Here is a 19,663-nt window from a genome sequence, read left to right on the forward strand (position 1 = left end):
AAGTATAGTATTATTTCAAGTGTTTTATTTATAGGAATATGCTCCAAGCAATCTCTAGTGAGCATAGTTAAGCAGGAAAAAATTAATAGCCTTGCCTTAGAGTTACTTTTTCACTTCTGGCTTCTACTTTTTTGCATAAAGAATTAAAGATTATCGTTAAGTTCTACTGATGTTTTGTGTTTAAAGCTTTGTTAAAGGTCTTCAGTTAGTTTTAAATGTTTCTTCAAATAATTTTAAAAGTTGCACAGATAATGCTGATTAAGGTTACGTAAAAGTGACTCTGTCACTATAGAATACATTAGTATCATTAAAATGTCATTACACTTGTGAATACCATGATCATTGGCAATGCCACAGTGGTCATTGCGTCAGCAGCACGCAAAGGTGTCTTTGTCCTTAGCATCAGATTAAAGTTATTCACAATTTTCCACTGAGAGGGACTTTACAGACATAAATGATTTATAAGTAGTAGAGATAATTTGAAGCTCAGCATTTTGTGATTTTTTTAAATAACCTAAAGTATCTTGCTTTTATCATTGAAACTAATGTTTAAAATAGCTTACTCATTAGCTAACTTTGAAAGATGAGAGTATAAAACTTTTTGTGGTCAAGGAAACTAAGTGGATTAGAAAATGTGAGCTACAAACATTTACAAAATAAAATACATAGATAATTAAGGTTCACATGCTTTTTAGTTAAGCTCAAGACAGAGCACCATAGTAATGGTAAATATTTTAATTAAAGAAAAATAATACTTATAATGACAAGATCCAAAAAGTTTAGATACCTACTAGTATTAGATACCTACATCTGCTTCAAGCCAAGATGATATAACCAGGACCAGATTTACCCTCAAATCTGAAACAAATAAAAAATGGGAAAATGTATGAAACAATTTTCAATAGACTGGGCATTAGGCAATTAAGGATAAGGATGCCTGTGGTATGGGAAACAAACAAGGTGAGCTTACCAATGCCTTGGAATATTGCCTTATCAGGTGGTGGCACAAGGAGGAAGAACCCAGGTGGAGTTCAACAGACTAACAGAATTGAGGAGATAAGGTGAGAGTCTAGGCAAACCAAGCTGGGTAGAGTTTGCAGGACTGGGGAAGAAACTGCATAGAGAAAAACTCTGGAGTAATGCAGAGAGTTCTTAGTATTCAGCTGAGAAGTGATTAGCTCGTATGTAGGGGAAGAAGGTACCCAAGACCAGAGAAAGAGTTGCCTGAAAGGATAAAAAGAAACAATGCTAGGTGCTTTCAGAAGGCCAAGAATTGTGTTTGTTTCCACATTACACTGAAAAACCACAAGAGTCACAAGCACTTGAGTAGGAAGAGCACATAGAAGGGTCATGCCTCAGCCCTGGGAAATAATGGCTTGGGCATTATAGTTCTGCCTAACAAATTCTAACAGCAAGAATTGAAAAGATCAAACTGCTTCCAAGTGCATCTAGGACAACATTCAAAAATATTAATTGGAATACAAATATCTAACATCCAAAAAAGTAAAATTACAATGTCTGATATTTAATAAAAAAATTACAAAGCACGACAGAAAGCAAGAAAATGTGACATAAATAGAAGATTAAATCAATAAATCAACTACTGCTGAACTTCTACAGATGTTAGTATTGGCAAACTAGGACATTAATACATTTATTATTATAGCTGAATTCCATATGTTCAAAAAGTTAAGTAGAAACATGGAAGATATTAAAATGAACTAAATCAAACCTTTAGAAATGAAAACTGCAATGCATGAGATGAAAAATACACAGGATAGGATTAATAGCACATTAAAAATAACAAGAAAAAATAAGAAAATTGGAAACCATATCAATATGAATTATTTAAATGAAAATAAAAGAAGGGATCAAAATAAATCAACAAATATCAGTGAGCTCTGGGGAAAATGTTAAAGGAGAGATGAGAGGGGAAAGAGAGATAAAAGAAAATATGTTTTGAAAAGAACATTTGGAAAAATAGTGATTTAAAATTTTTCAAATTTTGAAACTGGGAAACCTATAGATTCAAGAAGCTCCATGAACCCCTAATAAACCCCAAACAGAAGAAACATGAAAAAACTACACCAAGGTACATCATAATACAATTGCTCAAAACCAGTGATAAAGCGTTAAAAGCACCAAAAATTAAAACAAAAAAATTCATAAGAGGAAGAAACATAAGAATTATGGCAGATTTCTTCTCAGAAATAATCTAAGTGAGGAGACATTTGGAGCAATATATTTAAGTACTGAAGGAGAAAAAAACCTGTCAACCAAAATATCTTTCAAAATAAAAGTTAGATAAAGATGATTTCAAATATACAAAAGCTGAAGGAAATTATCACCAGATAAATTTCACATATGTGACAAATAAAAATCAAATAGCAAGATGGTAGAGTTAAATTTTAGCACACACAATAAATTAAATTCAAAGGTCTAAAATGTACCATTTAAAAGATTTTCAAATTCAATAAAAGAGGAAGACACAACAATGTGCTGACTACGAGAAACACATTTCAAATATAAAGATATAGGTTGAAAGTAAAAAGATGGAAAAAAGTTGGATTGGATTAACTATATTAGCATCAAAGTATATTTCAGAGAAAATAATACCAGAGAGAAAGGAAGTCTTTCCACAATGATTACAGGGTCATTTTATTGAGAGGATATAATAATCCTAAATATTTGTGTACTTAATAACAGAGTTTCCAAATATACCATGCAAAACAAGGAAAAATTGATAGATCCACAGTGATAGTTGGGAATTTAAAGACTTCTCTTTCAATAATTGATAGGAAGAAAAAGAACAGAAAATCAGTAATAATATAGAATATTTTTTAAACATTATCATCCAACTTGATCTAATTGAGATTTATAGGATACTCCAGCCAACAGTAGAATACACATATTTATCAAGTGCACATGGGACATAGGCTAGTAAATTCAAAATGATTAAAGTTATGTAGAACATGTCCTCTGACCACATTAAAGTTAGAAATCAACAACAGAAAGTTAGAATATCATCAAATATTTGGAAGCAAATTACTATACTTAGAAGTAATCTATAGGTCAAAAAAGAAATTAGAAAAATTTCAAAGTATTTTGAATAGAATAAAAATGAAAACAATATATTAAAATTTGAGTGATCCTGCTAAAACAGTTTTGGGTAGAAATTTATATAACTAAATGCTTATATTAGAAAAAGAAGTAAAATTTCAAAAATATGACCATATAAAAAGAAAAACAATTTTTTAAACTCAAAATACATAGAAGAAATAAATAAGAAAGCAGAGCAAATCATTGAAATAGAAAGCAGGAAAACAATAGAGAAAATCAGTGAAACCAAGACCAGTTCTTTTAGAGATTAATAAAATTATTAACTAAATTATTTAGTCAGAATGATCAGGTGAAAAAGAGAGTAGATTTAAATTACCAGTATGAAGAAAGAGAGATGTGGCATCACTACAGATTCTAAAGATCTTAAAAAGATAACAAGGAAATATTATACATAACTTTATACCAACCAATCTGTTTGCTAATTTCTGTGAAATGGGCAAATTCTTTTAAAGATACAAATCACTAAAACTCATTTTGTAGGAAATAGATTACTGGAATAGCTCTATATCTACTGAAGAAATTATATTTAAAAATCTTCCCACTAAGAAAATTGTAGTCTTAATATGTTTACTCACGAATTTTACCAAATATTTACGGAAAAAAAGTAACAATTTTATAAAAATTCTTCCAGAAAATTCAAAAAGGAAAAACTTCCCATCTCATTCACTGAAACCAGCATTAGCCAGATAACAAAATGAGACAAAGACATTACAAGAAAGAAAACTCTAACCAGTGTTCCTCATGAATATTGATGGAGGCATTCCTAATACAATTTTAGCAAATTAAAAGGATGATATATCACAACAAAGTGATAACTATTCCCAGTAATTCAAGGTTGATTTGATATTCAAATATCAATCAATGAAATTTATCATATTAACAAACAAAAACTGAATCATTTTTATAATATTTATAAGAAAATAGCATTTGCCAAAATTCAATATCCATTCCTGATAAAAACTCCCAATAGAGCAGAAATAGAGGGGAACTTCACCTGATAAGGGCAGCTATAAGAAAACATATAACTAACTTCATGCTTGTATTAATTTGGTATGGCTACCATAACAATATACCACAGACTGGTTGGCTTACATAACAGAAATTTATTTTCTGCCAGTTGTGGAAGCTAGAAATCTAAGAGCAAAGTGTTGGCAGGATTGATTTCATTTGCTTTGTAGATGTCCATTCTCTCCCTTTTGTCTTCACATGGTCTTTGTATGTGTGCATATTTGTATTCAAAATTTCTTCTTCTTATAAAGACACCAGTCATTTTAGATTAGGATCTTCCCTAAAGACCTCACTTTAACTTAATTACCCTCTAATGATGTCATTTTCAAATACAGTTACATTCTGAAGTACTGGAGTTAAGGGCTTCAACATATGAATTTTGAGGATAGACAGTTTAGTCCATAAAAATTCTTAAGGGAGAAAAAAATATTTTTCCCTTAGGATCAGAAACAAAACAAGGAAGTGCATTTTGACCACTTTTTCCCAATGTTGTATGTATATACACAGTATTTTTCTATCTCAGCAAGCATAGTAAGGCAAGTAAAAGAGATTAGTCATCTTGATTAGAAAGTAATTAAAATTTCCTTTATTCAGAGATGATGTAATCCTTCATGTAGAAAACATAACATTTTCTACAGAAGAGCTACTCAAACTGGTAAATATGCTCTGTAAGTTTGCAGGATACAAGAGCAATATAGAAAAATCAATTCTATTTCTATATACTAGTAATGAATGATCAGAAATTAAAATTTAATGAAATAGCAATTATAATAATAGTGAAAATATAAAAATATTTAGGGATAAATATTCTTTAAAATATATGAAGGACCTGTATATGAACAACTACAAAACATACCTGAGAGAAATGAGAACAAAACCTAAATAAATGGAAAGATAAACTCTGTTCATGAGATATGAGTCAATATTGTTAATATGTCAATTCTCCTTAGACTGGGATTCAACACATATGTCCATACAAAGGCTTGTCCATTCATGACAACTTTATTTGTAAAAGTAAAAAACTGAAAACAACCCAAATATCCATCAAAAGGTGAAAGGATACATAATGGGAATACTACTCAACAATAAAGAGAATGCATTATCGATATATTTTTTAGATGACTCTCAATCATGGTTAGTGAAATACACTAGGGAAAAAAGAGTACATATGATTCCAATTACATAAAATTCTAGTAAATGCAAACTTATGCGTAATGATAGAAAATAGATTGCTTGGGGAATGTGAGAAGCAGTGGTGTAGGGAGGTACTATGGAGGTCATGAAGAAACCTTGGGATGATGTGTATATGTTAATTATTTTGGTTGTGATGATGGGTTCACAGGTGTATATGTGTGTCAAAGCTTATTAGGTTGTACACTCTGTGTGTCATTTATTGTCAGTCATATTTCAGTAATGTTGTTTTAGAAAACAATACTTAAATCCATGGTAGGGTCTGTATGGGATAGCAAATACTTGCTATGTTTTCTTTTAAAAAAAAAAATGTTTGAAATCATTATAATAGATGATAAGATCAAATTGTCACCTTTTTGGAGTAGACAGTTTTCAAAGAGATTAAGGCTAATTTTATCTAATAATTGGGAAATTTGGGGTTTATAGGAAAACTAATCCTTAAGTTTTAAAAATTCACAGGGGGTTAACAAAAAATCACAGGAGGAAAAGTTTGGTTTGGTTGAAAAATATTTTTGATAAAGTTGACAGTTCGACCATGCCTTGAAAAATGGACATGGTTTTAACAGAGGAAGGTGGGAAACAGAAATTCTAGCTAGAAGGAAGAAGGAGAACAAAGGCAAAGAGCTGAGAGATGACGGAACATATTTTAGGGATGTAATGAGAGTAGGACTTTTGGAGTAGGAAGGGTCTTGTGGAAAATAAACTTCAGAAAAAAAGGTGAAACAGATGGGACTTGTAGGCCAAGCCAAAGCAATTCTGTTTCCTCCTCAAATATTTCTTTGACTCTCACAAGCAGAACTAATCAATCTCGACTCTGCCTTCCCCTTGTAATTTACTTCCTATCTGTCATATTGTATTGCATCTTGTGTCTTCACCTCAGGCACTCTCCTACTAGAAAGGACAGCATTTGGCACATTATAAATCCTCAATAACAAGTGCTCTGCCACTTGAAAAAATAGAAGTCTAGGAGTCTGTCATGATCAGAGTAGGCAGGTGGAATTTGAACTGGTCCCATAAAAACGAAGGTTTTAGATAAGATGGAGAGTAGAGAGGAGGCATTTCATAGATAGAGGAATGAGAATGTCCATAGTAAAGTGGGGGGGGGCGCATATATTAAGGAGTACTGAGAATTGAGGTTTATAAGAAAAAGGTTTTTTTTAGTTACTATTTAGCCCAACCAAGCAGATACACATGCTGTATATTTAAAGGGAAAAAAAATTTTTTCCTTCTATATTTTCTCTCTTGGCTGTTATAGTAGAGCTCTAATCAACCAAAAGAAGCAAAGAATTTTCTAAGTTATTAACAAAATATATCAGAAACTCTGTTGGTAAACATATTTTTCTTTTCTCTTTAGTTGAGATGTATATATGTTAATATAGAATTAAGAATGGTATTATATTTGCTATTGGCATTATATTCTATTGCCATTATGAACCTGTGGTGGACTGTGGATTAGTTCAACTTAATGCATCCAGAAAACTGACTATGAAAATAATCTTTTCTCTGGTCACCTCTATGTGTTTGAGTAAAAGAACAATGGTAAAACTTCATCTTTTCTTAGTGTATACGCCTGATATGTGAGCTAACTCTGCTAGGATACTTCATTTTATTTTATTTTAATCATTTAATTACTATTTTAATTCAATTTAATGTAATTTTAGCTAGAGCTGGTTACATGTAATAGCTTGTTCTCTGGGTGTTCTTAGTTCATCCAGATTGCAGCAGTGTGCGCTGTGACCTTCCCTTGCTGACTAATCTTCTTCCATATAGACAGAAGGATTTCTCATAATTCAGAGAACATTCTGGAAGAATATTCATAGTTGACAAACTTATATTTATAACTTGTCTTATAATACAGAAAAAGACATTAAAACCTAATAAAATATAAAGAAATCATGCTTTAAAAATGAAATTTAGGGTGTTAACATTATATTCTCAAAGTAAATGCAGTTTTAAAAAAATAACTTGTACTAATTTGATTCAAAGAAAAAATATTGAAAAGAATGATAATTTAAATTAGCATACTATTTATAAATAGTTTCATATTTAAGAATGCTTAAAACTAGAGATATTCAATTGGATTGCACAATTATTTTACATATCAAACTTTCAGGTTGATTAGAACAAAACTACCAAGTATAACTTCAACCACAATACATATTATAGAATCTGAATTTGAGAGATTCAAATTTATTGTAGACTTTGTGGAAATAGATCCTACTTTGTAAAAACAAAGAACATATGTAAAAATTATTCTTTTTGGCTGTATCTCACAGTTCTGCACTTCTAAGGTCTTTTAAGGCATAGTCGTGGTGCTTAGTGTTCAATGTTAGTGTTTTGCTGAAGGTGTTCAATGAATATTTGTGGAATTTAGGAAGGTTAAATTTATGACCTAAAATTTACAACTTAGAAGTTAGAAGCTAAAATCCATGAAAATCTAAGCATGTTTTTAAAATAAGCTCTAATCTTTCAAAAGCTATTTGTGGTATGTCCTGGAAAGTGAAATTGTTGACTTTATTTTGGAGGGGGAACTCATTTGTACATAATAAATAGCAAATTATGGCACATGTTGGAAGGTGATAAGTTCTGTTTAAAAAAAGAAAAGTAGTGGTAGGGAGAATTGTGTGGGTGGGAAGAAGAGAAGGAAAGATGGTGTAATATTAAATAATTTGGTCAAGAGAGAGGCTTCATTGTGAAGGTTACTTGTGAACAAAGGCTTGAGGGCAGTTGAAATAAAAACATAAGATTAGAATAATCATAGGATTTGAAGTTTGAAATTTAATTTGTCTATTTTATTACCTATGTTACTTCTCAACAAGAGGATGTACATGAGAGTAAAGTCAGAGCTTTTGCTTCTTTTCTCTGCCATTAGCTTTGACTTAAACAAGGAATGGTATTTCCACTCTATTTTCTCTTTTCTACTTAGCAAAAATACATGTATTTCATGGGATATTTGTCCAACAATGATAAGAACAAAGTTTACTTTGAGAATTTCTTCTTCACAGCCCAAAGCAACATGTAGCATAATTTCACATAATCTATTGTTTCTTAGAAATAGAAAAATTCTTGTATTGACATTTTTAGAAGACTTTTCATCATCTCAGTTTGGGCAACAGATCAACTTATTGTCCCTCTGAGTCACTGAATCATAGATTCTGATAAGAAAACAGTTTATTTTCTTAATAATCTTGATTGATTTTAGCATTTAAGAATAAAAGTATTTTTGTTTCTTTTAGATTGTGTTTCTGGCATCTGCATATGCAAGTCCCCAACTCACAGATGAGAGCTGTTCGGCCATGGCTGCTGTCACACATTACCTGTATCTTTGCCAGTTTAGCTGGATGCTCATTCAGGTTGGTACCTCATTCCCCCACAACCCCTTTAACTTTACAGTGAATCCGTGTGGAGTGGCCTTCTTATCGGATATTCTTTATAATGAAATGGAAGTAATTTCATCACTGCTTCCTAGGAGATCAGTGCAAGAAACACCTTGTAAGGTGTACAACATCAGAGAGCATAGTGAATTGGAGGGAATGAAAAGAAATCTAGTATAGTTGGAAATAAGGGAATGACAGGAGATGAGGCTTGTGATGTGGGCCACCTTATAATTGTGGGAGCTGAAAGAGAAGAGAACCGAACTATTTAGGTAATAGAGCTAGTTGGAAAAACTGGAGCCCTGCATCTGGGTTTGAATTCTATCTTTGTAACCTTAATGAAGTTATTGACTCTCTCTCTAAGTTTTGTTTTCAAATCTACATATAGGGATAATAATTCCTACCCCCATAGAACTGCTTTATAGCTTTTTGAGCAGCTCCAATTATGGATGTTTATGGTATTCTCTAAATCCCCCCAAATAATTAAAAAGTAAAAATAAATCTAAACCACGTAACATAAAACTTAAATATCTGCTAAAATTAAAATAGCCTTTGCTAGGTTCTCTAATTGCAAAATTCTTTAGGAGTTTAAGCTGAACTTTTTATGAGTGCCCTGTGTATGTTGTTATTTATCTGCCTGTACTGAGGTCCCCGGTGGTGTGCTGAAGGTCTTTGTCCATGTCCTTGACCTATTCAGTTTTTGATGAGTGACTTGGATGAAAACACAGGAAACTGTTTTATCAGGTATGCAGATGATACAGAGCTGAAAAAAAATCGTTAAAACAGCAAGCTGCCTGCATTAAGAGTACAGGTAGAACTAATACAGAGAAACTATAATGTAATGTTGAAAACTAGAGTGAAAGAGGCATAATCTGATAGGGGTTAATGTAAACAACTTGAAATTTTAATTTAACACCATCTCAGCAATCAAAAGTGTGACCAGATTGCTTAAAACCTAGCAACTACTGTTAACTACAGAAACAACACAAACCTGGGTTACATTGAGGCAGCTGGGGAGCTATGGTTACATTGTAATCTACAATGTTCATAGAATGTTGGGACCCTTAACCACTTTCATGAATCATGTTTAAGCAGGAACCTTAGCCAATGAGAAGTCAGAAAACAGCCCTAAAAGAAACTTTGAGGCAGCTGGAGATAACTAGCCTACGAAGAACTTAGGGAGATATGGTGGCTGTCTACAAATACTGAAAGGGCTACTACAAGAAAGAGTGGACTATATAACTCCATTTAGAAGAACCAGAGCAAATGAGTCTAAAATTAGGGAAGCACATTTGATTCACAAGAAATTTGATTCATTAAGAAATTTTGTGGTCAATAAAACTGTCAAAGTTGAAGAGGCTATTTCTGAAACTAAAGAGCATCCAGTCACTGAAATATATTCAAACAGGGGGAAATGACTGACTCTCAAACATGTTTAGATGCATTTCTTAATTTGGGGAAGAGTTAGGATGGCATGAGATTTCACCCAACTCTATAGAGATTGGTGTATTCTTTATCTCTTTATCAGGTCTTAAGTAAATTTCATTGTGGCTTATGCACGTTTGGTAAACTAATTAGATTCTGTATGGCTAATGGTTTAGGAAAACTATTTAAAGTACCAGTGAAATTGAATGTATTTCAGACGGTACACCACATATTTTTCATGGTTTGTGGTGTGACCACAAGGGGAAAATTCAATAACTTCTGAATCTAGGTAGATTATTTCTAATGAGATACTTTGTGGTCAGAAGTTGTCACTTTACCAACCTGTGTTTTCCCATTTATAAAATAGTCTGCTAAAATATATTTTTTAAAACTAGAATCCATATTTTAAATGCTATGTAAAAGATTAGAATACTGTTAATCCAGTCATGTTAGTCAAATAGGAATGAAAAATTTAAAGAATATTAACATTTTAATAATTCTTCATATTTTTAGCAGTGTAGGAGAGAATTTGATATAGGTATGTATGTTATAGTTTATGATACAAAAAGTTAATCATTAACTTTTAATCATTGGGCTAGACATGTCAGAATTGTATGTTTTCAACTGCTTTAGATATTCAATCTTAGAATAAATGCATTTAAATAACTATCTTGAAAAGTTATTTTACTTTTATATCATATAATTTTAATATATTACAGTAAAATTTGATTATTTTAGAGTAACTAAAAAATTTTTATTGGTAAACAAGTTATATAACTTCTCTTAGCCTAGATTTTCTTATCTGAATAATCAAGATTTATAAAAACAGTACCTCTCTTTGAAAATTGTCAAAAGATAAAATGAATTAATACATGGAAAGAGCGTGGAATGGTGCCTGTACAGGCTCTACACTTCATATGTATTTACCCATAGCATTGGCTAAACAAATATATGTGGCTAATATTTCATAAATTTTGAAACATTTTGAATGCTCTCCTTTTCCATTACAGTTTCCACTTATTTTTATGAAAGGGAATTATCTTGATATAGTAGAAAGACTTAGGGTGAAGCAAGCACTAACTGTAAAGCCTTAGCAAGCTGGATAACCTTTAACCTCTTTACTAAATAAGAACATTCATGGCTCAAGGCAGGCTCCATAACTGGTGGCCTTGACTCTGTTTATTTAGGCTTCCCCTTTCTTTGACAGGGAAGTCATACTGTGCATGATGGGAATATAGTAACAATTTTGCTTTTTTTTTTTTTTTAAAGCAAACAACACACATATTCCCTTTTTGGCCATGGAAATTGAGTTCTCCCTTTGTTTGCTCTTCATGTAAGATCACTCTGTGAAATTACTGAAATAATTTCCCACTTCCTTACAACAGCAAGGTTATGTCTACATTAACAAAGATTGACTGCAAGAATTTAAGTTCTTGTAATATTTGTACTCTGTTTTCCTAGTTGTTACTGTTTTATTTTCATTTCCTTTTTCTGTTTTGATTTGCTTTCATTTTAGAAATAGCATATACTAATAGAACAAAACATAATCAAACATTACAGAGAATCATAAAAGAAAAGTTCACATTTCTCCCTATTTCATATACTCTCCACCCTCTACTCTACTCTAAACCCTACTCCCAACGGTAGACATTGTTAATGATTTCCTGTGTATACCTCTAGAAATATTCCACAAACATATAAATATTTATAAATATTAAACAAGAACATATGTGTATGTTCTTGTATGTGTTTATATATAGTATATATATATTTATATATAGTGTATATGTATATTTATATATAGTGTGTATATATTTTAGTGTGTATATATAAATTTACTGCATACAGATACACTTTTTTCATATTTTATAATATGGTTTTTCCATAATTTATTTTTCTAGTCTCTTATTAATGAAATGCTGATTATATCTAGTTATTTTTGCTGTTTTAAACTATTTCCTTGAACATACTTGCACTCAGAATATTTGTTTACTTATGGACTATCCATAGAATAAATTCCTAGAATTTATGTCTTTACTATTAACATCTACGTAATATATACTACCAGATAGATTGCCAGACCATGAGTTAATCCATGAAAGAAATAAATCACAAGTAAATTATTTGGGATATTAGTATATAAGTAAATAGAAAACAATTTTGTCTCTGTGTTCACATAGCTGAGTTTTATGATCATTTCCTGTCACCAAGTTAAATCGTGTAGCAATCTGCTATAATTACGAAAACTATCCAGACCTTGAATTGTCCTTGCAGTCTGTCCATCTCATCCCTAAGGACACAGCCTACTTGATAGTATAATATTTTATTTTGAAACTAAAACTTACTTGAAGAACCTACTTTCTAAGTGGTACAATAAAGTTAGAAATCATTTTACAATTGTACTTGAGCATTTACATCTTGTGCCTTAATATCTCCATATAATAAGGCTATGAAGAAGTAAACAGACATGTGATGTATACCTTGGCAGAAAGGCTACTTAGTGCAAAGCATAGCAACAGAAAGGGAAATGATACAATTAGCCATGTTTTCCTTCATTAGTGATTTAATTTGGGCGGACATCAAAGGTATTAAAGACAACAGACTGGTAATTACCAAGATAAAAATGACATATCCAGGAAATACTGAATTCTCCAATCCTCGAAAATTTATTTTGTGCAGAAACTGTTAAGAAAAAGAGAGGATAGTCGGAGCAAGGACATGTGGTAACGTTTGTTGGACCTCCCTCTGAATTGAATGACTAAGAATGTATAGTAATGACAGAATTAATTGCATCCATGATCTCTGACTAAACTTGATGCACTAAATCAGTCCAAGGTTTCTGGTGACACAATTAATAACCAGATATTAAATGGCAGGCTAGATACCAATCTTATCTCACATACCATGAAAATTTATGGGGTTCAAGCAGCCTGTTTTTAACTTAAAAAAAAAAAGACATTTCTCCCATATATTTAACAAATATGCCTAGATTATACTAATATGTATTGTGTGAGTAAACTAATGAATTTGTGTTTATGGAGCATCTAAAAGCATAATTATGACCAATGGTAAGAAACAGATTTTCCTATGTGATGACTTGGAAAATAGTAATAGTATTCACTGAAAATGTTACTATAAAAATAAATAGACATTTCTATATAGGAACGTAAGTAAATATGCTTACTGACACACAGTCTTTTAGTTTATTCCTATCTATATTTGACCTAAATTATATCTGGGGGTGTTTTAGTTGGTTGAATTGTATTAATCAGAATCAGTTTAAATTCTGAAAGCCTTACTTACTAATTCTGAGAAATATACTTCTCCCATTCTCAACTTATTCCTGTGTAAAAAATGAAAATCATAATAAAACTTAGGAGAAATATTATCCTAATTAATGAGATATAGCTTAATATAAGGTCTACATTTATTATCCAGTTAGTAAATATTGGTTCCGTTCTTCCTCTCAAGCTATTGAATTTAACATTTTAAAGTTTCCACCAATTAACTTTTACCCTCTTCATTAGTTTAATCAAATCAATTGAAAGTATCAAGCCTCCTAAAATTCTTTCTGGCAAGGTAGTATATAAATGAATAAACTCAATAACTAAACTAAATTATGAAATTGTTGTTAAATTTAATAAAAACTTAAATTGTAAAAATCTTCATTTATTTGCTATATTTCAATAAAGATTATATGCAAAGCATTTTACTAGGTACAATGAGGTATACAAAAATTAACCTACCATATCTCACAGTTATGTTTCAGCCATTTGTATTTTTATAAACTTTTATACATTTTTATTTTTGTTAGCAAAAAGCAGAAGGGAGAGAGAAATGGTTATGTCCATACTTGTACCAGGAAAATGCATCTCCACTGATGTGTAAAGTGAGTAAGGAGAAACGAAGACCAAAAAATAAGCAAATATTAATATTGCCAATATTTGTATGAATTTCTATGAAATCTTAAATGTTTACAAGGTGCTTTGAACTTGTGTTCCACTCCCAGTTCTATAACTAATCAGAATATGAAAACACTACACTTTTTTTCTCACTACCTCAGTTTCCTCATTTCTAAATAAGAGGGCACGATCACATAATCTGTAAGGTCTGTTATTACTGCTAAAATTCATAATCTGTGCATCCCATGCCATTACTGTTTTTATGTAATGAATCATAATTTCTACGATAGTTTAGTCACAAAGTGGGAATCAAGAAATTAATAGCTTATAGTTTAACCTCCCCTTTTACCAGAGGAGAAAATCAAAATTCAGACAATACAAATGATATTGGCCAAAAACATACAGCTTATTCATGCAGAACTATGTCCAAAACCCAAATCAAGTCACTAATCACAATGTCTTTTCAAATTTTTAAAAATTGAAAAAAGATACATTCACCTTAAAGTTTACCTTTTGAATGTGTGTGCCTTTTGAAATCCTTGCTTCCTGTATTTATATAGACTGTATTGGCAAAAAATTTTCAAAAATATCATTAGTTTTCTTTAATTTTATTAAAACGCGTTTTTAAGTCTCTAAAGTTACTATCACTCAGGTAATCTTGAAATGGTGGTAGTTGTGATAAGTACAAATTCAAGTACATCATTCTTCATGATAATGACAAAAATAAGAGGGTGGTAATTCAAACATACCAGTTTTTAGGGTTGACATTAAAGATGTGTCTCTGTGGTAACATCTCTGATTTTTAAACACATTTGTAAAACATTTTATTCACTTACCCCTTTCAAGTTGGCTAATTTGATGGTTTCTAATGGTGAAAATATTTTAAAATCTTTTTGAACTTGCCTCAGAGCCTACATCACATTAATGCTAGAAAACCTTGTATTCTGTATATGTATGAATTATAGTCAACTTGGATTAATATAATTGGTTAAAGTTGGGGATAATATTTTGACTCCAAGTGATGTCTTGAGGTGGTCCATAATATGATTCTAACAACATTTTTAAAGCTTAGAGACAGAAATGTAAATAAAGACCTAGATATTGAGATTGTCAGTTCACAGTTAGTCTTTGGGAGGAGAAATGTAAAAATAGGCAATGAATGGTAAGGTATAATCAATCCATGTGAAGCATGTTTGGTGAGAGTGACACCCTTTAACTCATTGGTAATTCTATTCCAAAATTAGATAAACACACAGACACTAAAGCACACTGATCATATATGCTGTATATCTGTCAACATAAAGTTATTATGCAAACATAATGGTCTCTTACCTTAAATTCCAAAGGAGGAACCAAAATTACAGGTAAAGGAATATAGTCAAATGCTCCACTGTCTTTTTGTTTACAGAATGGCAGTAACTGGAAGTTTTAATTCAGCTGCTTTAAGATAGCAATATATGTATATCTCAGTTAAGTTTTTTTTTTTTTTGAACAATGAAGAAAAACTAAGTTGAATTATTTTAAACAAACATTTAAATCATAAAAGGAATAATAAACATATAGGATAATTCATTGAACTTCGCCAAGAACTATAAATACAATTGGACCTCACAAGGGACTGTGAGCATGAATGGAAGGCTTTGTCTATACTTCTCTGTAAACACACTTTCTCATTTCACTGCATTTTGGCTGCCCCCACCACTAAAGTTTCTATGTCCTCTTTTCTCAGTTGACCAGCTTAGACTATCACCAAATTTTAAGGGATTTAGTGATAGATGATTGGTCCAGCCTGGGGTCAGGCTTTTCCCCTGGATCAAAGCATCTGTGGATGGAGGAGCAGGGTCATGAGTTGGCGGGTGGGAGGAGAAAAAATTGGGGACACAGGGTTTAAAGGAGAGTTCATGACATAGGCATATCCCAAAATGTACCTACCATAGTATATTAAAATATTTTAAAATTTAATTAAAACTCAAAGTGAGTTAGTCAAAACAAATCTTATGATTGGGCCACACAGTATTTTTTAGAATAGTTAAATGTTTTGTTACATAGTATTTCTATTTTGTAGCAAAAAAAGGGGGGGGATACTGTCTTTATATCTCAATGATTGGATTCATTTGATAAGGAAATAGATTTTTTTTTTAGTTGACAAAAGCTTACGACTTTTTGAGCTTGTTTTGCTTAACTGAGTATTCAAGAATTCAGCAACACTGTGCCTTGAGCTCTTTGGAGCAGAAACACTGCATGTATAAATCTAACAAACAATTACACTTGTCTCAGTCTTATCTGAGCCTGTGTAAAGGTCAGACAACTGCTGAAAGGTTCAATGATTCTAACTGATGAAACTAATATCCATCTATGTAAGAGCAGGCATTTTAGAGGTGTCCCGATCTTGATCATGATGATCAACTTTGAAGTCATTTACCAATCTGTACCTTCCTGATTCTTCCACCACCGAATTACCATGTTATATGGATATACACAAGCATCTATTTAAAATAAATAATTAGTACTTTTATTTTGGAGATGAGCTAATCATCCTTACTCTGCGTGAATTTTCACTCTCTAACAGGCAGTATGGGTTACCTTGGCATCAGACACTTGATACAACCACACTTATTTATGTTTATGTCCCTATGCTACTTATAGAAAGGGGAGGGAGTCTCACTGGATCTAATAATTTTAAAAAAGAAGTTAGAACAGATTGGAACCAAAATGGCATAGATGATAGAGGCTTTGTTCATCTCTCTGGCAACCAAATCAAAGTTGTGATGGAAACAGGGAGCAGCAGCAAGGAAAAATTGCCTGGGATCTTGATGAACAAGCCATACAACTAGGGAGATATCCAAGAAAGCACTCTTCAACGGCAGAAGATAGGATGGGGCAAGGACATAGGACTGCCCGGTCTCCAGCAGCTGAGTAAGACGGAGGCTGTGGCAGTGGCAGTGGCAGCAGCAGAGGCCTCTTAAAGGAACCATACCCACAAGTGGATTTTCGCAGTGACAGACCTGCTAGTTCTGTCACCAGTGCCAATTCAGTTGCACACAAGGGGCACCAGGGACTTACAGGGGGACATTGTCAGAGTGAGGGCTGAGGTGAGACTCATTCTGTACAGAAGTGTCAGTGGTATCCATTGTTCCTTGTTGAGCCCTCCCCAGTCTCAGCTCATGGACACAGTGCCACCATAGCCCTGACGTCATCACACTGGATAACAGAGGTTGCTCCACCCAGAGGATTCCCTGAAACCCAACCTACCCTAACTTGTGCCCCCACCCAAGTCACATCCAGGTGTATCCTCAGTGAGTCAGTGCTCCTAGCTGAACAGCACCTAGACTCACTCTGGAGGCACCTGGCCTCGGTTTCTGGAGTGGCCTTTTGAGGCAGCTATAAGCTCAGCATATGTGGATTGCTGAATTTTAACAGGTGGCTGTGGAGGGACAGAGGCTTGAGCTAAATTTAGACTGTAGCTGAGCCCCTCTCAGGACTGTGCCACTGAACACCTACTTCACAAATCCATGCTAATGAGACTGGTAGACTTAGGAGGTTTGCTTAGTACATAGAAACAGACACGGAAAGCCAGCCAAAATAGGAAGACAAAGAAACAGAAACCATATGAGAGCAGAGAACAGAGATCTAGAAATAATGGAGTCAAGCAATCTAACAGATGCAGAGTTCAAAACACTGGTTATAAAGATGCTCAATGCACTTTTGGTTAAATTCAATGAAAACTTCAACAAAGATAAAAAAAAAACCATAAAAATAGAAATGGAAATTATAAAAGGGAACCAGTCTGAAATGAAGAACACATTATCAGAGATGAGAAGCATACTACATGGAATAAACAAAAGAAGAAACAGATTGAATTTTAAAAAAAGGATCAAATGCCCTATCTAGAGGATGAGAAAGCCAAAGACACTCAGTCAGAATGGCTAGAAATAAGATGCCAAGACTATAAAAATAATTTAAGGAGCACATGGGACACTATTAAGGGTCTAAATATCTGTCTGATTGGCGTAACTGAAGAAAATCAAGATGTTGAACAGCTGTTTGAAGAAATAATGATGGAAAACTTCCCCAACCTGGTGAAGGGAATGGACATAAAACCCCAGGAAGCTCAAAGAATTCCAAAAATCAAGGATCCAAAGAGGCCCACACGAAGACACATCATTATTAAAACACCAAAAGTTAAATAAAAAGAAAGAATATTAAAAGCAGCAAGAGAAAAACTGATAGTTACTTGTAAAGGAAAACCCATAAGACTGGCAGCTGATTTCTCAAAAGAAACTATGCAGGACAGAAGGGCTTGGCAAAAAAATATTCGACAGGATGAAGACCCAGGATCTACAACCAAGAAAAATTTATCCAGCAAAGCTATCATTTACAGTTGGACAGATAATACGCTGAAGGAATTTATCACCACCAAGCCTGTAATAAAGGAAATGTTGGAAGGACTTCTTTAAGAAGAAAAAACATGTATCAAAAACAGGAATAAAGAATGGTAACTCCATTCTTAGCAATAAGTACTTTAAATGGAAAAGAATTAAGTACTCCAACTAAAAGAGTGGATGAATGGAAAGGAAAACAAGACCCCTGCATGTTGCCTATAAGAGACTTACTTCAGGTTAAAAGACAGACTAAAAGGAAGGGGATGAAAAGACATATTGCTTTGATGGACCTAGAAGGTATTTAAGTCAGGCAGAGAAAGATAAACACTATATGATTTCACTTATATGCAGAATCTATGGAATAAATAGAACAAACTAATCAAAAACAGACTCACAAATATAGTGGACAATTTAGTGATGGGCAGAGGGGAAGGGAGTTTGGGGATCTGGGAGAGAATGGGGTGAAGGGTTAAAGAAGTACAAATGCATAGCTGATGGATAGATGCGGGGATGAGGAGCACGGCATAGGGAATGCAATTAGAATGAATACGTTGGCTAGGAGGAGGGTCATGGGAGGGAGGGAGCAATTGCAGGGGGCCATTTTCCGAACTATGTAGATATCTAACCAATGTACTGTATACTTGAAACTAATTTTTAAAAATTCTAAAAAAAGAAGTTAGAACAAAGTTATGTAAGCTACAACTCATAACATGCTTCACAATTACAGATATAAGCAGATGTACATAAATACAAGGAGTGCTGACAGGAAATAAAATTCAGAGACCAAAATCTCCAAGTAACCAAATATATTTATCCTTTCTTCGTTTAGCCAAATCAATACTAATTCCTCAAGGCTAATTTGGTGTCCAGGTGGAATCTTACTTGGAAATATCAGCAAAAAGCATCTGAAAGCTTTTCCACGGACAGCAGCCGTGCTTATTTTCACATAGAGTTTCCGTTGTATCACCGCTTACTTTTGGTCTTAAACTATCTTGTCTTTTATATTATCTGTCATCTTAATAGGAGATTTAAGGGAAGTGGTACCATTTTTTTGGTGCTCAGCACTTTGTATGTAATATCTCGTTTAATCTTTAAATATTCTCATTGTACACAGGAAGAAATTGAGGCTCTGAGATTGTTGTTACTTTCCAAGATTATTCCACGTGTGTGTGTGTGTGCGTGCATGTGTGTGTGTCTGTGTGTATTTGTGTGTTTGTGTGTATAATTCATCTGTACTCAAACTCTACACCATGTGAAATTG

The 19,663-nt window shown here is 32.8% G+C and overlaps 1 protein-coding gene across 1 annotated transcript in view; it reads left to right on the forward strand.

The window, feature by feature from the left end:
• Nucleotides 1–19,663, forward strand: part of ADGRV1 (adhesion G protein-coupled receptor V1) — a 471,657-nt gene that overhangs the window by 294,081 nt on the left and 157,913 nt on the right. Inside the window, 1 exon segment of the mRNA XM_039875052.1 lies at nt 8,556–8,672. Within this exon segment, the coding sequence (XP_039730986.1) occupies nt 8,556–8,672 (117 nt within the window).

This window comes from Pteropus medius, unplaced genomic scaffold (genome assembly GCF_902729225.1).
Source record: "Pteropus medius unplaced genomic scaffold, Ma_sr-lr_union100, whole genome shotgun sequence".
Taxonomy (NCBI): Eukaryota; Metazoa; Chordata; class Mammalia; order Chiroptera; family Pteropodidae; genus Pteropus; species Pteropus medius.